The sequence below is a fragment of the Babylonia areolata genome, chromosome 28 (assembly GCF_041734735.1).
Source record: "Babylonia areolata isolate BAREFJ2019XMU chromosome 28, ASM4173473v1, whole genome shotgun sequence".
NCBI classification, from domain to species: domain Eukaryota; kingdom Metazoa; phylum Mollusca; class Gastropoda; order Neogastropoda; family Buccinidae; genus Babylonia; species Babylonia areolata.
In genome coordinates, this window is record NC_134903.1 from 6,729,095 (window position 1) to 6,746,594 (window position 17,500).

At 43.6% G+C, this 17,500-nt stretch overlaps 1 protein-coding gene across 2 annotated transcripts in view; it reads right to left on the reverse strand.

Annotated features, from left to right (window-relative positions):
• Window positions 1-3,198: 3,198 nt before the first annotated feature.
• LOC143302125 (uncharacterized) overlaps window positions 3,199-17,500 on the reverse strand; it is a 15,423-nt gene continuing 1,121 nt past the window's right edge. Inside the window, exons 2-5 of one of the 2 annotated variants that reach the window (XM_076616671.1) lie at window positions 16,934-17,124; window positions 14,669-14,698; window positions 4,843-4,970; window positions 3,199-3,370 (exon numbers count right to left, since the gene is read on the reverse strand). In XM_076616671.1, the coding sequence (XP_076472786.1) occupies window positions 3,241-3,370; window positions 4,843-4,970; window positions 14,669-14,698; window positions 16,934-17,008 (363 nt within the window). In that variant the 5' untranslated portion in view covers window positions 17,009-17,124 and the 3' untranslated portion in view covers window positions 3,199-3,240. The remainder of the gene's footprint in view (window positions 3,371-4,842; window positions 4,971-14,668; window positions 14,699-16,933; window positions 17,125-17,500) is intronic. The other variant, XM_076616672.1, reaches the window with a different exon arrangement.

A 17,500-nucleotide genomic window follows, 5' to 3' on the forward strand; every position in this document is an offset into this window, starting at 1 on the left:
CGGTGTAGTGATGTTGTTAATGTTTAAACAAATCCATTCGCAATACGCAAACAAAAAAAAAACAAAAATACGGTTGAACAACAAAGAAAATAGATACAACAAAACACATTTTGGAAAATAGTTGCAGCAGCAGCAGCAGCAGCAGGAATAGTAGTAGTAGTAGTGGTGGTAAAAGAAAGAGTCGTATAAACAAATACAACAAAACCAGTTGAAAAATAGTAGTGGTGGTGGTAGTAGTAGTAGTAGCAGCAGTAGTGGTGGTGGTGGATGAGAAAAGAGTTGTATTCATAAATACAACAAAATCCAGTTGAAAAAAAAAAAGCATTAGTAGTTGCAGCAGCAGCAGCAGCAGTAGTAGTTGTAGTAGTAGCAGCAGCAAGAGCAGAAGTAGAAGTAGTAATAGTAGTCGTAGTAGAAGCAACAGCAGTAGTAGTAGTAGTAGTAGTGGTGATGGTGATGGTAGTAGAAAAGTCAAGTTACAGGAGTGGTAGAAAAGTCGTATTAACAACACTGCTGTCTTTAAAAAAAAAACTGTCAGAAAGAACAGAGGATGGAGACTCGTGAGAAGTCGTTTATTTATCTATTTATTTATTTATAGTCTGTTCATCTAAGATGACGATATTACATTGAAAATAAATGATATGATAATAATAATTATTATCTTTTTTTTTTCCATTATCATTATTTCTATTATCATTACTTAAAAATCATCATTTCTGGAAATCAATGGCAGAGAAGCGGGATTGTGACAGAATATTAAGCAATTATCAAGGAGTTGTGTGTTAGGCAGTGTTATGTGTAGATAAATCGTCTTCGGTCAGGGGAACGCATCAACCAGTTATCTCCCTTCAGCCTATTTTTCGCTCTCTTTTTTTTCTTTTTCTTTTTTTTTGTGGGTGCACAGTTTGTTTTGTCTCCCTTTTATTGTGTGTGTGTGTGTGTGTGTGTGTGTGTGTGTGTGTGTGTGTGCGTGCCTGTATTGTGAAAATGACCGTTCACAAGAGAGAAGAGCAAACTTATTTTGTGATGGTAGAACGACTGAAAAACTAGTGGTCAGCCAGGAGTGTATACTGAAACACACACACACACACACACACACACACACACACGAGCGCGCACGCATGCCTGCACACACATATGCGTGCATGCATATTTTGCTGCTTGTTTTTTTGTTTTGTTGTTGTTGTTGTTGTTGTTTTTACACATCATCAAAAATACATCCGCACGTGTACAAACACTGTATACAGGATCAAAATTTTAAACCGAACACGTACAAACTTTTTTTTTTGTTTGTTTGGCAAAGAAAATAAAATAAAAGAAAAGAAACCCATAACCAACCTGAAAAGAGAGAAAAAAGAGAAACATAGAATATCACTGATCAACACATAAAAACAAAGATTTTCCCATAACTAAAACAGCAACAACAACAAAATCAAAACAAAACAAACAAAAAACAACCTAAAGAAAAAAAAAGAAGAATAAATCAATACCACTAAATTGTACACATAAAAAGGCTTTCCTATACTTATCCCTCTCCCCCCCCCCCCACACACCCCCAACATCCCCCCTCGGTACTCTGTTTGCACATGCCATCTTAATTAATAAGGTCACCACCAGATGTCTCCACTGGTGCACCGCTTTCGCGGACAGGCATGGCCGTTCTCGTTCACTTCTGTTTTGTTATGTTTTTTTTCTTTCTTTCTTTCTTTTTTTCCCCAGCTAATCTGGGCCATTTTTGTCTCCCTGTTCTTTTTGTTGCTGTTGTTGTTGTTGTTGTTCTCTCCCTTGGACCTTGGCCTTTCTAGCATTATTTCTTCTTTTTTTTTTTTTACAAAACGATGCATGCGCGCGCGCGGGCACACACGCAACACACACACAGTTGTTGCACTCTGAATGTAATAGTATCTTACCCACATGTTTTTCTTTTTACATAATAATTGATGTGTACATGGTGATAAGTGAAGGGTGTGACCGTTTTTTTTTTTTGTTTTTGTTTTTTTGCTGACGGGCATTTTATTTTAAGTGAGCCTAAAGAAAATTTTCTGTTTTTGGTTGAAGCAGATAATAAAGTATTTTGAATTGAATTGAATTGAATTGAATTGAATTCCCATCAGGTGTGCCGAGAAAGTTTCCTTTTTGAGCGGCTCAACTCTGTGCTTGTCATCAGGGGGTAGGTACTCTCCTGTCTCTTCCCTTAGTTGCTGCCCTTTGACATGTCTGCCGTGACCTCTCTCTCTCTCTGTCTCTCTTTCTCTCTCATTAATCGGCGATACAATCAAATCAATAGAAATCAGTAAATAAAGAAGAAGCAAAACAAGAACAAACACCACTCTTTGTCTTCTTTGTTCTTGGGCTGCAGCTCTCACGTACACGAGTGGCCTTTTTACGTCAGTGTATGACCGTTTGTAAACCCCACGCCAATTACAGTTTCAGTTTCAGTAGTTCAAGGAGGCGTCACTGCGTTCGGACAAATCCATATACGCTACACCACATCTGCCAAGCAGATGCCTGACCAGCAGCCGTAACCCAACGCGCTTAGTCAGGCCTTAAGAAAAAAAAAGTGAATAAATAATAGATAAATACATAAAAAAAGAACTACTACTACTAATAATAATATGTATAAGGCGCAAAAACTTCATGAAGTCAACTATAAGCGTACAAAAAAACAAAAACAAAAAAACAAACAACAAAACAAAACACACACACACACACACACACACACTAAAAAAACAAACCGTGAAACAACCAACAACAAAACACATAAAACTCGGACAGTGTGCCGCGACAGTTCCTGTCTGCAATGCAAGAACGTGTCTTTTTCTCTTAATCTGTGATTTCGTGTGGGTTCCACAATAGCCACGCACTTGTTGTTGTTGTTGTTTGTTGTGGAACAAAAGACATAGCAGGTGAAGTGGTTAGCCTTCATTCAATCAATCAATCAATAAAGTGCGGCTGGTCAACCGGTCATCAAAAGGAAGAAACGACGAACAGCAACAACCCCCAAAACCGGTTTAGAAAAAAAAAAAACACTCCCCGCCACCCCCCAAAAAAACACCCCCCAAACTCCCCCCCCCCAAAAAAAAACCAACAAAAAAACACCCCCCCAAAAATCACCTCCCCAACCCCCCCCCCGAAAAATACACTCCCCCCCCCTAAAAAAAAATACCCACCCCCCCAAAAAAAACCCCACCCCAACCCTGCACGGTTGTATGAGCACTCCGAGTCCTATCCGGGGGAGGGTTATTTGCCATTGGAGTGGTGGCGGTGGTGGTGGTTGTGGTGACAGCGGTAGGTGTAGAGGACAGAGTCCCCGGGGTAGGGTTTCATGGTCGGGGACCTGACGCACTTCATGTCCTCGGGGCACTGGCAACTGCAAAACACACAGCACGTGCAACATGTGCAACACAACACAACACGCCCTGCAGGTCAGACACCTGGCTTTCGGTACGCTTCAACAGCCGGCAACCACCACCAACAACAAGAACCCAATAACTAACAAAGACAACACCACCACCATCATGAACACCAACACCAACACCACCACCACCACCAACCAATGACTAACAAAGACAACACCATCAACATCATCAACACTGCCAACACCACCACCACCACCATCATGAACACCAACACCACCACCACCACCACCACCAACAACAACAACAACCAATAACTAACAAAGACAACACCATCAACATCATCAACACTGCCAACACCGCCAACTACATCAACAACAACAAGAACCAATAATTAACAAAGACAACACCACCAACAACACCACCAACAACAACACCACCACCAACAACAACTACAACAACAACCAATAACTAACAAAGACAACACCACCAACATCATCAACGCCAACACCACCAACAACATCAACAACCACCAACAACAAGAACCAATAACTAACAAAGACAACACCACCAACAACACCATCAACAACAACATCAACATCAACAACAACAATACCAAATAAACACCACCATCACTTCCACCACCAACAACAACCACATCAATATCCACCACCACCATCTACACAACAACAGCAACAAGAACAACAATATCAACATCAACATAACCACCACCACCACCACCAACACCAACAACAACAACATCAAAACCCACCACTACTATCAATGACAACAACACCACATCAACACCACCACCGCCGCCAACAACAGCAACAGCAACAATAACAATAACAAAACCAACATCCACCACCACCATCACCACCATCACCACCACCAGCACCACCACCACCACCATCAACAACAGCAACAATAACAAAACCAACATCCACCACCACCACCACCACCATCAACAACAACAACAACAACACCAAGGACACCGTATTCAGCAAAAGACAACGCAGTTAATCCAACCCAACCCAACACTCCACATGCCACGCCATGCCACGCAACACGACACGACACAACCACAACACAACCACAACACAACACACAACGCAACACATGCACACAACACCCCACACGACACAACAGTACGCGCAAATGGACAGCTGTACTGCGCTGACCTGGTGGCGATGAACTGGCACTTGCGACGGCTGACGACGATACGCCGACACGACACGACACGACACAACACAACACAACACTACACAACACTACACAACACAACACACTACGCAAATGGACAGCTGTACTGCACTGACCTGGTGGCGATGAACTGGCACTTGCGACGGCTGACGACGATACGCCGACACGACACAACACAACACAACACAACACAACACAACACAACACAACACAACACTACACTACACAACACAACACAACACAACACACTACGCAAAATGGAGAGTGCTGTAACTGCACTGACCTGGTGGCGATGAACTGACACTTGTGAAGGCTGACGACCATTCGCCGACTCCACGGGCACACGGCCCACATGCAGCGTTGCTTTACCTTGCACTCCTTCCTCCTCTCCATCTGTCGGTGGCTCACCGCCTGCACAGGTCACAGGTCAGGTCACAGAGAAGGGTCACCAGGTCAAGTCACAGGTCATCGGGTCAAGTCACAGGTCAGGTCATCAGATCGGGTCAGGGAAGCACACAGGTCAGGTCATCAGGTCACGTCAGGTCGGGTCACGTTAGGTCATCAGGTCACTGTCGTAGGGTCGGGTTTTGTCGGGTCACAGGTCAGATCATCGGGGTCAGATCGTCAGGTCGTGTTGTCAGGTCACAGGGTCACTCTCATCAGGTCACGTCGCCTGTAGGGGGTGGGTGTGGGGGGGCACAGCATCAGGTCACAGGTCAGGTCGCCAGGTCACGTGTCATGCATAGGATCAGGTCACAGGTCAGGTCGCCAGGGTCAACAGGTCAGGAATCGGGTCAGATCCACCAGGTCACACGGATCGTGCATCAGGTCAAGGTCAGCAGGTCACAGGTCAAGCGTCATGTCCAGGTCATAGGTCAAGGCATCAGAGGTCACGAACAAAGGACGAAGAAGAAAGATCTCGTCAAGCCAAACAGGGAAGGGGGAGGCGGGGGGTGGAGGGGACAATACTTTAGAAAAGCAGTTGCACCACGACACGACCAGAATAGAGGAACGCGCGCGCACACACACACACACACACACACACACACACACACACGTACGCACGCACGCAGGCACACACGCACACACACACACACACGCACACACACACACACACACACACACACACACACACACACACACACACACACATCAATTCATTACAAATATGAGTAGAGAAATATCACCGATGAGACACAGAGAGAGAGAGAGAGAGGTGGGGGGGGAGAGAGAGAGACAGAGAGACAAACAGACAGAGACAGACAGAACACACACACACACACACACACACACACACACACACACACACGCAGAGAGAGAGAGAGAGAGAGAGAGAGACAGAGACTGAGACGGAGTCAGAGAGAAATAGAGAATAGGGAACAGAAAGAGAGAGAGAGAGGGGGGGGGGAATGAGGGGGGTGAGGGGGGGAGGGGGGGGGAGGGGGCTAAGAGACAGAGAGTACGGGAACAAAGAGACAGACAGACAGACAGACAGACAGAGATGATGAGGGCAGAAATAATGACATGTGTGTGGGTGGTAGTCCGTTTTGGTGGAAAAACAACAAAAGGCATCAAGTTGAAAGACATCCATCTTCCCGTGCATCGTCACGACACTGGTTATTATTATCAACACACACACACACACACACACACACACACACACACACACACACACACACACACACAAACAACGACAAAAAAACGCACGCACACACACACACACACGCACACAAACACACACGCACACACATACACGCACACATACATACAAACACACGTATGCACACACACACACACACACACACACACACACACACACACACACACACACACACACACACACACAAACCAAAAAAAACAAAACACACACACATACACAGATTTTATCAAGTGCAAAAATAAAGCATGCGCGCAAGTGCGTGCATGCGTGCATGTGTGTGTGTGTATGTGTGTGTGTGTGTGTGTGTGTGTGTGTGTGTGTGTGAAAGAGAGAGAGAGACAGAGACAGAGAGCTGAGACAGAGACAGGGAAACGGGTAAAGAGACAAAAGAGATTGTGAGTTGTTCTCTCATGTTCCTTTTTCACCCGAGCATAAAGGCAATTCACAGCCACGCATGAACTAACAGCGAAGCTCCAACGACCTTTAATGAAATAAAGTGACATTTCCCACAATCAGTTTACGCCCAGACCTAGGATTTTCATGGACGTTATAAGCCTCCAGATTTCTGTCAGTCCCGAAATGGAATCCCTTTGACATTAAACAAACACGAAATGCAGCCTCCTGGGTTTTCCCCGCCCTCTTATGATGGTGATTACGATTATTGTTGTCATCTGTATGATCATTGCTATTATCCTTGTTCACCGTTATTTGTCATCATGACAATTACGATCACACATCTGCCCCCCCCACCCCCACCCCCACCCCACACACCCCCGACCCCCCTGTACCCAGCCTCTAAGTGGCGTCATTGTGTCACCCTGACCCCCAACCTCCCCCCCCCCCAGCCACCACCACTCCATCCCCCACTCCCCATCTTCATCACTTCCATCCACCCTTTAGTTAACCTATCCCATCCCAGAACAGACTTTCGTGTTCACTGTGTCTGCCACTGTCCGAGGCCAGCAGTCCACACAGAGTTAAGTTTCAGTTTCCATTCAATTCCTCAAGGAGGCTTCACTGAATCACAAATCCATATGCGCTACACCACATCATGCTAGGCAGATGCCCGACCAAGCAGCGTAACCCAACAGTTTGTCAGGCCTTGACTGCATGCTTATATATTCATGTACTTATCAGAGTGGATTTCTTCTACATGATTTTGCCAGAGGACAACACTCTCGTTGCCATGGGTTCTTCTTCAGTGTGCCAAATGCATGCTGCACACGGGACCTCGGTTTATCGTCTCACCCGAAAGACTAGACGCTCCGTTTGATGTTCCATTCAAACTTGGGGAGAAAGGGCGAGAGCGGGATTCGAACCCACACCCTCACGGACTCAAGATTTTGGCAGCTGAGCGTCTTAACCATTCTACCACCTTCCGCCACAGACAGCCAAAAAAAAAACAAACAAAAACCCCCCAAAAAACCCAACAAACAAACAAACAAAAAAACTGGTTCGCAGTGAGAACACTCATCTGCGGAGACCCCGCACTACCGTGGGCCTCCGCTGTGGTGGTGTGATGTTCACCACAGCAGCTGCTTCCAGTTGTGACAATACTTTGCTGGGCCGTGGGTAGGGGTGGGGGTGGGGTGTGGGGGTGGGGGGCTGACTGAATGAGCGTCAACCGCTTGAAGGAAGGACAGAACTTCGCCATGGCCATGCTGTGACGATTTGATGGAAGACTTTTTGCAATGACCGTACCATTGAAAATAAAAGCACAACAAAACGAACAAACAGCTAAGTAGTGACGATCTGAGGAAAGAGTATGGAATGACCAGACCATAAAAAAACCACAACAAAACAAACAGCTAAGTAGTGACGATCTGAGGAAAGAGTATGGAATGACCAGACCATAAAAAAGAAAAAAACACAAAAAAACAAACAAACAACTAAATAGTGACGATCTGAGGAAAGAGTATGGAATGACCAGACCATAAAAACACACAACAAAACAAACAAACAGCTAAGTAGTGACGATCTAAGGAAGGAGTAAGGAATGACCAGACCATAACAAAACCCACAACAAAACAAACAAACAACTAAATAGTGACGATCTAAGGAAAGAGTATGGAATGACCAGACCGTTAAAAAAAACCCAAAACAAAACAAACAAACAACTAAGTAGTGACGATCTGAGGAAAGAGTAAGGAATGAAAGATCATGCAATGACCATACCATGAAAAAACGACACAACAAAACAAGCAATCAAACAAGTACGCAGTGAGGACGATCTGAGGAAAGACCATGCAATGAAAGACTATGCAATGACGATGCAATGAAAGACTATGCAATGACAATGTAATGAAAGACTATGCAAAGACGATGCAATGAAAGACTATGCAAAGACCATGCAATGAAAGACTATTCAATGACAATGCAATGAAAGACTATTCAATGACAATGTAATGAAAGACTATGCAAAGACGATGCAATGAAAGACTATGCAAAAACCATGCAGTAAAAGACAATAACAATTATGCAATGAATGACAATGCAATTGAATGAAAGACAATACAAATGACTGCACTGGAAAAAAAAATTAATGCAACGCAACGCAACGCGAAATAATGCAATGGCATGCAATAGTTTCAGTTTCAGTAGCTCAAGGAGGCGTCACTGCGTTCGGACAAATCCATATACGCTACACCACATCTGCCAAGCAGATGCCTGACCAGCAGCGTAACCCAACGCGCAAAAACATGCAATAACAATGCAACACACTGAAATGCAACGAACATCCGTGGGGGTAATCTCCTATGAAATGCGGTGCAATTATCATACAGCGACAATGCACTGGAAAATCATATCATTCCATACGTTAACCTTCAACGATGCAATACATTACGATATGACGTGACGGGGTACTGTCGGCCTATGATACGGTATAGTACAGTAAGTATAGTATAGTATGATATAGTATAGTGTATTATAGTATACTGCAGTATGGTATAGTACGGTAAATAACAATACAACACCACCTAACACGATACGGCATGAGAAAGCACAGAAGGATGCAATACAGTGTAATGCAAAACATTGCACTAATGCAATGCAGATACAATAGAAATTTCTGAACAGAATATACAGACGGAATGACACCACCTACACCATTGACGTGTTTGCAACATGCTGATACTTTAAAGAGGGTTCTGGATTAAGAACAATGAACATGCTGAATGAAATTCTTTTCGACGGTATTTCTTGGTCAGCGTTCTTAGGAGGTTAAGTCCACAAGCCGATGTCCCTGAGTGCAACAATCGTCAAGCGAATGTCACAGAGCTCGCGGCAGTCAAAGATTCGTTGCTGGCGAAATTTTTGCACTCCCTTCCCCCTTTTTTCTCCCCCACCCCCTCAACATCTAATAACAACCAGGTTTTTTTAGAATAAATCCTACCCCACCCCCTCAACCCCTAATAACAATCAGTTTTTTTTTTTTTATAGAATAAATCCTCCCCCACCCCCTCAACCCCTAATAACAATCAGTTTTTAAAGAATAAATCCTCCCCCACCCCCTCAGCCCCTAATAACAATAATTTCTTTATGGAATAAATCCTCCCCCACCCCCTCACCCCTAATAACAATCAGGTTTTTTTTAAAGAATAAATTCTCCACCACCCCCTCAACCCTAATAACAACCAGTTTTTAAAGAATAAATACTCCCCCACCCCCTCAACACCCAATAACAATCAGTTTTTGTTATAGAATAAATCCTCCCCACCCCCTCAACCCACAGTAACAATCAGTTTTTAAAGAATAAATCTTCCCCCACCCCCTCAACCCACAGTAACAACCAGTTTTTAAAGAATAAATCCTCCCCCACCCCCTAACCCCCAAATAACAACCAGTTTTTAAACAAATAAATCCTCCCCCACCCCCTAACCCCCAAATAACAACCAGTTTTTAAACAAATAAATCCTCCCCCGTCCCCTAACGATCAAACAAAAAGTCCGCTCCGATTTAGAACTGTGTACACTAAGCCAAAACAAAACAAAAACAATACAAAACAAACTAAAACAAACAAACAAAACAAAGCAAGAAAAACAAGAGAGGCAAGGCCTTCAAGACTCACTTGTGATACACTTTAAAAAAATCCAAGCTTTTTGTGTATTAAGTACAATTTCAAAATGTAATGTTTAAGATGAGAAAGATAAGTTTAAAGCAAATTAACTCCCCTAGCATTAATTACAGAGTAATTTCCCTTTTTTACTATCTGCACCAAAACATTTGCAAAATAAATAAAACTTCCATCCTTGGCAAAAGAAGTTGCTGTTTGAACAAAAAAATGATAATAATGACTGCTCTCGTTGTTGGGTCAGAATATCAGATCAAAGTGCCAAGTTTAGAGAATACAAAAAATATAAATATAACAGTAAATGCAGTTTGCATATAATTAGGCTTCATTTTTTTTTGGTTTTTTTTTTGTGCCCATCCCAGAGGTGCAATATTGTTTTAAACAAGATGACTGGAAAGAACTGCATTTTTCCTATTTTTATGCCTAATTTGGTGTCAACTGACAAAGTAATTGCAGAGAAAATGTCAATGTTAAAGTTTACAACGGACACACAGACACACAGACACACACACACACACACAACCGAACACCGGGTTAAAACATAGACTCACTTTGTTTACACAAGTGAGTCAAAAACAAAACAAAAAACGTGGCGTTTGACTGTGGTGACAAGCTCAATGTCGATATAGGGCTGCTCGATTTTTCACAACGAAGAAAATTCCATGGATGGAGGGAAACTGGTAAAACAATGGGATAAAACAACGACATATACAATACACTGCATCTTCACCAGTACAACATTCTAAGGTGATGGAAGAGATACAGACACTGACATATTATATTATTAGGGGCCGGGAAGCTGGAGAGTGGGGGGGGGGGGGGGAAGTTCGGGTGTGGGGGGGGGGGGGGGGGGGGGGGGGGGGGGGGGGGGGGGTATGGTGAAGCTTTGACCAATATGAACAGGGATTAACACATACAGTAAAAAAAACAAAAAAAAAACAAACAAAAACAAAAAAACCAAGCAAAACAAAAAAAACCCCACAAGAAATAATTGAAAGTTCACATATTTCAAAGTGTTGGAAGCGAAAAGAGAGGAGAAGAAATAGGGGTAGTAGACAACAGAGAGAGAAGGGAGGACGGGGGTGGGGAGGGGGGGGAGGCGGCGGGGTAATTTTACATTACGCACAATAATGTATTACTATGCATCTCATCTCATCATGTAACACTGATCTCATGAATGATATAGGGGCCTACGTCTCATCATTCAAATGTACCGTCTCGTACTGTACGTCTCATAATGTATAATATACTACACCTCATAATATAACGTACATTTCATGAATGTAGTTAACATCTCACAGTCTACAACTTATAATGTAAAGTATATCTCATAATTGCAGTTTACATCTCGTAATGTACGCCTCATAATGGAGACCTCAGGATGTACATCTTTAAGTGTACGTCACATGTTGTATGTCTCATAATGTAGATGTCATAATGTAGATGTCATAATGTACGTTTCAAAGGCTATTAATAAGACAAGCCTGCTGCACACTATGATAAAGTATTTCCTGAAGAAGTCGAACTCAGTGCACACACACACACACACACACACACACACACACACACAGAGGCGCCGTAATAATTCATATTTTCATATTTCAGTTAGTATGCCCTGCAATAAATGACTCGTTTGCGAAACTTTCAGGTAACCGAGAGGAATTGAGGGCTGATCGAAAAGTCTCATTTGAGCTGTTATTTCTGAACTGTTCATTGTGATCGCTTTCAGCTTGCACTGAGATAAAACTACAGCTTTTTGTGCTGTTGAGAAGAAGAAAATTGTAACTTGCAACGCCATGTCTAATTTACTTTATGACGTCATTAAACATGTGACGTAACAAACGGCGCTAATGACGCAGGAATGACCAGTTTTACAAAGACCTGGTTTTCAAAGCCGAGAAAGACTTGTCATTCCATTTTCTTCAACTCCCAAGGTGATGTGTCGATGTGAAATAGTCAGTCGTGTTTGACTAGCTATGACCATTAGAACAGCAGAGAAGGTAACTGCTGTCCCGACTATCTGGGTTACAATTTGATTATAGTGGTGTGACACATTCTGGGATTGGATCAATCAAGTTGTGCACAGAGAGAATTGACTTGTGACAGTCAAGACATTTGTTCCTGGTTTTTTAGATTTGTTTTATTTTTTTATAATGATTTCTTTCAAGGTGAAGAGAGTAAGCGAATGAAAAAACATTTTTTCTTTTTTTTTTTGTCTTAATAATCATAATTGGCTCAGGGGAAAATTCTTTGTGTTTGTTTTCTGTTTGTTTACTGAGAGACTGAAGACTGAAGCGAACTCGCTAAATATTTCTTCCCTTATCTTGTCTGTCTCCTCACCCACTTAGTAACAAGTGGAGAGTGTCTTGCCCATGTTACATCCCCACTCTCTCGGCCAAGAGGGGGTTTAGGGGGTGGTTCCCAAAGGCCAGGTAGCCCCTAAGGCTGCAGCACTAAGAGCCTGTACAACTTTGCCTCCTTGTTTGAGAGTCAAAGTTCCTTCACAAAAGACTAAGCTGTAAATGATTCCCCATTGCAATGGAGAAACTGTTGATGATACAGCTCTCATTTTGCTGTTGGCCCAGCTGTAAACTTATGTCAATTTGTATTTGTATTTGTATTTCTTTTTATCACAACAGATTTCTCTGTGTGAAATTCGGGCTGCTCTCCCCAGGGAGAGCGCGTCGCTACATTACAGCGCCATCCAATTTTTAAATTTTTTTTCCTGCGTGCAGTTTTATTTGTTTTTCCTATCGAAGCGGATTTTTCTACAGAATTTTGCCAGGAACAACCCTTTTGTTGCCGTGGGTTCTTTTACGTGCGCTAAGTGCATGCTAGCATACGGGACCTCGGTTTATCGTCTCATCCGAATGACTAGCGTCCAGACCACCACTCAAGGTCTAGTGGAGGGGGAGAAAATATCGGCGGCTGAGCCGTGATTCGAACCAGCGCGCTCAGATTTTCTCGCTTCCTAGGCGGACGCGTTACCTCTAGGCCATCACTCCACTCTGTGATATAAGCTGTGTTGGGCCTGAAGCATCTGTCGATATTTGGCCTGAAACGTCCAGTCATACTGCCACGCAGATTGTTTTGCTCAACAATACAGTACATCCATGTGCATTGTCCGAATGTGGGTGCCTCAAAACGCTCCGGGCTGGACACGACAACGCGAGTAGGCATGAAACCAACGTCACTGTGACTGACCTATCCACAAAAGCAATCCGTCCATGTCCCCCCCCCCCCCACCCCCACCCCCCCTCACCCATCCTACAGTCATGACTTAGCCCCATACAAACGACGTCTGGAGGTTTCAACCCTCTGAAGGAAATATCTGGCGTGTATCCAGGACTTGGGAGGGGGGAGGGGGTGGGTGAGTGGGGTGGGCGGAGGGGGGGGGGGGGCGGGAGGGGGGGGGGGGGGCAGTGAAATTACAGCTTGCTGCCATGTCTCAAACAAACTGTCCAAAATATTCCACTCCGGGCCGAGGCCGAAGTTCTGTGTTAGGAAAGGGGGGAATAAAACTTGGAAGAAGGACTGTGAAATTTACGTGTACGTTAGGCTTCCGTTTTTTTGTTGTTGTTTTTTTCTGTCCCATCATCTGCTCCGTTTTTCAATGGTATTACTTCCACGCCTGTTCGTTCCCAGTCACCCATTCATAGCCACACACCCGTGTTCATCTGTCGCAGTCACAGTGTCGGCAGTCCCACAGGGAACCGGCCACCGATGTTAGGTCGCCGGAAGGAAGGAGGCCACACACCAGAGGAGACCCTGCTTCACTGCTGCTGAGTCACACTGACTTTAGCGGGGTCTGGTGTAGCGCCTGTTCTGATTTCACGTACATAGGACACCACCTGCTAAGCCTCCTCCTGACGAAATAATGATAGCCGTAGTCGCGGAGCTTGACTGAGTGAGCGTCTCCCCCCCCCCCCCCCCCACACACACACCCCAAAAAAAACACACACCCTCCGCCACCACGTCCCTCCAACATCTTACAGACCCCACGGAACTGCTCGACACTGAAGGCCTTGACAGGATTCATTCCAATGGACTTCCAGTTTTACTTTTGCGAAGACCCCCCCCTCCCCCCGAAAACGGAGTATGGCTGCCTACTGTACATGGTGGGGGGGGGGGGTTAAAAACGCTTACACACACGTAAAAGCCCATTCGTGTACATACTAGCAGTACGAGTGAACGTGGGACTCAGGAGTTGCAGCACACGAACGAAGAAGAAGAAGAAAGAAGAAATTTTGCGAAGAAAGTGAGGAAACTTTTGGATCAGCCCTCGTGGAAATGGACGGAGAGAAATAGAAAGTGGACTTGGAGTGACAACAACAGTTTGAGAAGAAGAAAAGAACACAAGAACAAAGCAACCCCTACCTTATTCTGCTCACAGATGGTTTTCAGAAGCTGTTCAGGAACACACAAACATCATTTTTTTTAATTCAAAAGCCACAAATTCTGACATTTTTTCGCTTTTGTATGTGTGTGTGTGTGTGTGTGTGTGGTTTTTTTATTTTTTTTTATTTTTTTTTAATTTTTTTTAATTTTTTTGGTAACTGCTGCAAAGTTCTTTTTAAAAAATTTTTAATATTTTTTTCTTGTTTTTTTTAACCAATTGTTACTAAATTCTCTCGCTTAAAAGAACTGACAAAACTGACATTACGATTTCAACACAAAATAAATAGCTAATACCAGTACAAGTATAATGAATGTCAGTATCGTAATTATCATTCCTATTTGTTTTTTGATTTCTGTGATGTGAGTAATCTTTTCAGTATCCTTATAAACAACGAAACAAAGTCATATAAAAATGTGCTTTCTCCAACAAGCAGCTACATAAGAAACACTAAAGAGTTGTTAGCAAAGTAGATTCAAGGTGGAAGTTCGAATAATTTATGATAATGTATGTGCTTCCTTTTTCACCCGACAAAATCGGGCAAATCAAACATTTGTGAATGAAAGAATGAACAATTCAGAGAAGGATAGAGCGAATGAATAAACGAATGAAAGCACTCGTCCCACAACAAATCGCAGACACACACATATATATAAACCACACAAGGAAAATATCGCATGCAATGTGGTGACATCGCGTTATTGTTATTCAAACTATAATACTATAATCAGAAAGAAAGAGAGACAGAGATACTGAGGAAGACAGAGATAGTGGTGGAGGGGGTGGGGGAGGGAGAAGAAAGAGAGAATGGCGGGTTTTGTGGGGGGACGGGGGTGTGGGGTTGTCGCTGAAACAAACCACACAGCACAACTGAAATGACAAACGTTACGGAAAGTCAGGGGAAGTAATTTCCACTCATCAACCGGCAGTGCTTGGCCAGCAACAGCAAGGAGGGTATGGAACCTTAATTGGCTCCCATGATAACTTTCGGCCATCCATGACAGCCGATAATAGCACCGATCACTCCCATCCCGCCCCGCCCCCTCCCCCCCACCCTCTCTCTGTCTCTCTCTTTATGTGACAACGAAGCAGCTATAACGAGTGCACAAACAAATGCACGAATGTTTGTTCTGACTAATATAAAAAAATAAAATAAAATAAACACATAAAATAAAAAAACAACAACACAAAAACATGCAAATCACAAGGGAAAAAACATAACTATATTGATTAGCAACTACTTCAACAAACAACTAAGAAGAAGGAGGAGGAGAAGAAGGAGTAGGAGAAGAAGAAGAGGAAGGAGGAGGAGGAGAGAAGAGGAAGGAGGAGTAAAAGGAGAAGAAGGAGGAGGGGGAGAAGGAGGAGGAGAAGAAGAAGAAAAGAAGAGGGAGGAGGAGGAGAAGAGGAAGGAGGAGAAGAAGAAGGCACCAACCACCACCACCACCACCACCACCACCACACCCACAAAACAGACAACACGAACTTACTTCGATATCACCACCAACAACAACTGAACTGAATAACAAAACCTCAACAGTAACAACAACAGTAACACTGAGCAACAATAACAAGAAGATAACAACGACCATGCATACACACACACACACACACACACACACACACACACACACTTCCTCAAGCATCAAAAGAAAGGTAGCAGAACGTTTAAGACGCTCAGCTGCCAATATACAAGATAATCCGTGAGGGTGTGGGTTCGAATCCCGCTCTCACGTACCCTTTATCCCAAGTTTGACTCAGGGAAAATATCAAACTGGGTGTCTAGTCATTCGGATGAGACGATAAACCGAGGTCCCGTGTGTAGCACGCATTTAGCGAATTGACCAAAAAAAAAAAAAAAAAAAAAAAAAAGAACCCATGGCAACGAGAGTGTTGTCCTCTGGCAAAATAATTCCGTATAGAAGAAATCCACTCTGACAGGTATATATACACAAATATATAAACATACACACAAGCCCTGACTTGAGCGCGTTAGGTTACGCTGTTGGTCAGGCATCTGCCTAGTAGAAAGACAAATGTGGCGTGGTCGTCATTATATGGATGGATTTGTCCGAACGCAGTGACACCTCCTTGAGAAGACTGAAACTGAAACTGAAAACCTCGCGGCATCTCTCTCAGTGATCCCCCCCCCCCCAGCCCAGCCCCCCGCCCCCCAGCCACCACCACCACCACCACCTCCCCCCCCCCACAACCCCCCCACCCCCACCCCCACCCCCCCGACTCACCTTCCAGAAGTGGGAGTTGGAAGCCGCTGATGCCATCAAGAGGCACAACACACAACACATGACGACGGTCTTCATCTTCACGGCTGCTGTTACTGTTACTGTTACTGCTGCTGTTACTGTTACTGCTGTTACTGTTACTGTTACTGCTGCTGTTACTGTTACTGCTGCTGCTGCTGCTGCTGCTGTCACTGCTGGGACAAAGAGAGGGGAAGAAAACAACACACACACACAATGATTTGGCGATTAAAGAGTCTTTTTTTGTTTGTTAAAGTCACTATGTCTGTTAAATAGATCGTTTTTTTTTTTTTAAAGTGTAACGCTTCATTCATGTCTCCCGATTTTTTTTTTCTCTGACAGATCCAGCTTTCTGTATCTTTTGTCAAGGTTTTTTTTTTTTTTTTTTTTTTTTTTTTTGTCAGGCACTTAACTGATAAACGGTTGACAAGAAGCAGCAATATCTACTTTTTTTCTCTTTTTTTTTTTTTTTTTTTTGACTCACTATGACTGGAAGAAAAAAAAGTGAAACACTTCACTACTGACGTCTGTCTCCGATTCTCTGACTGATCC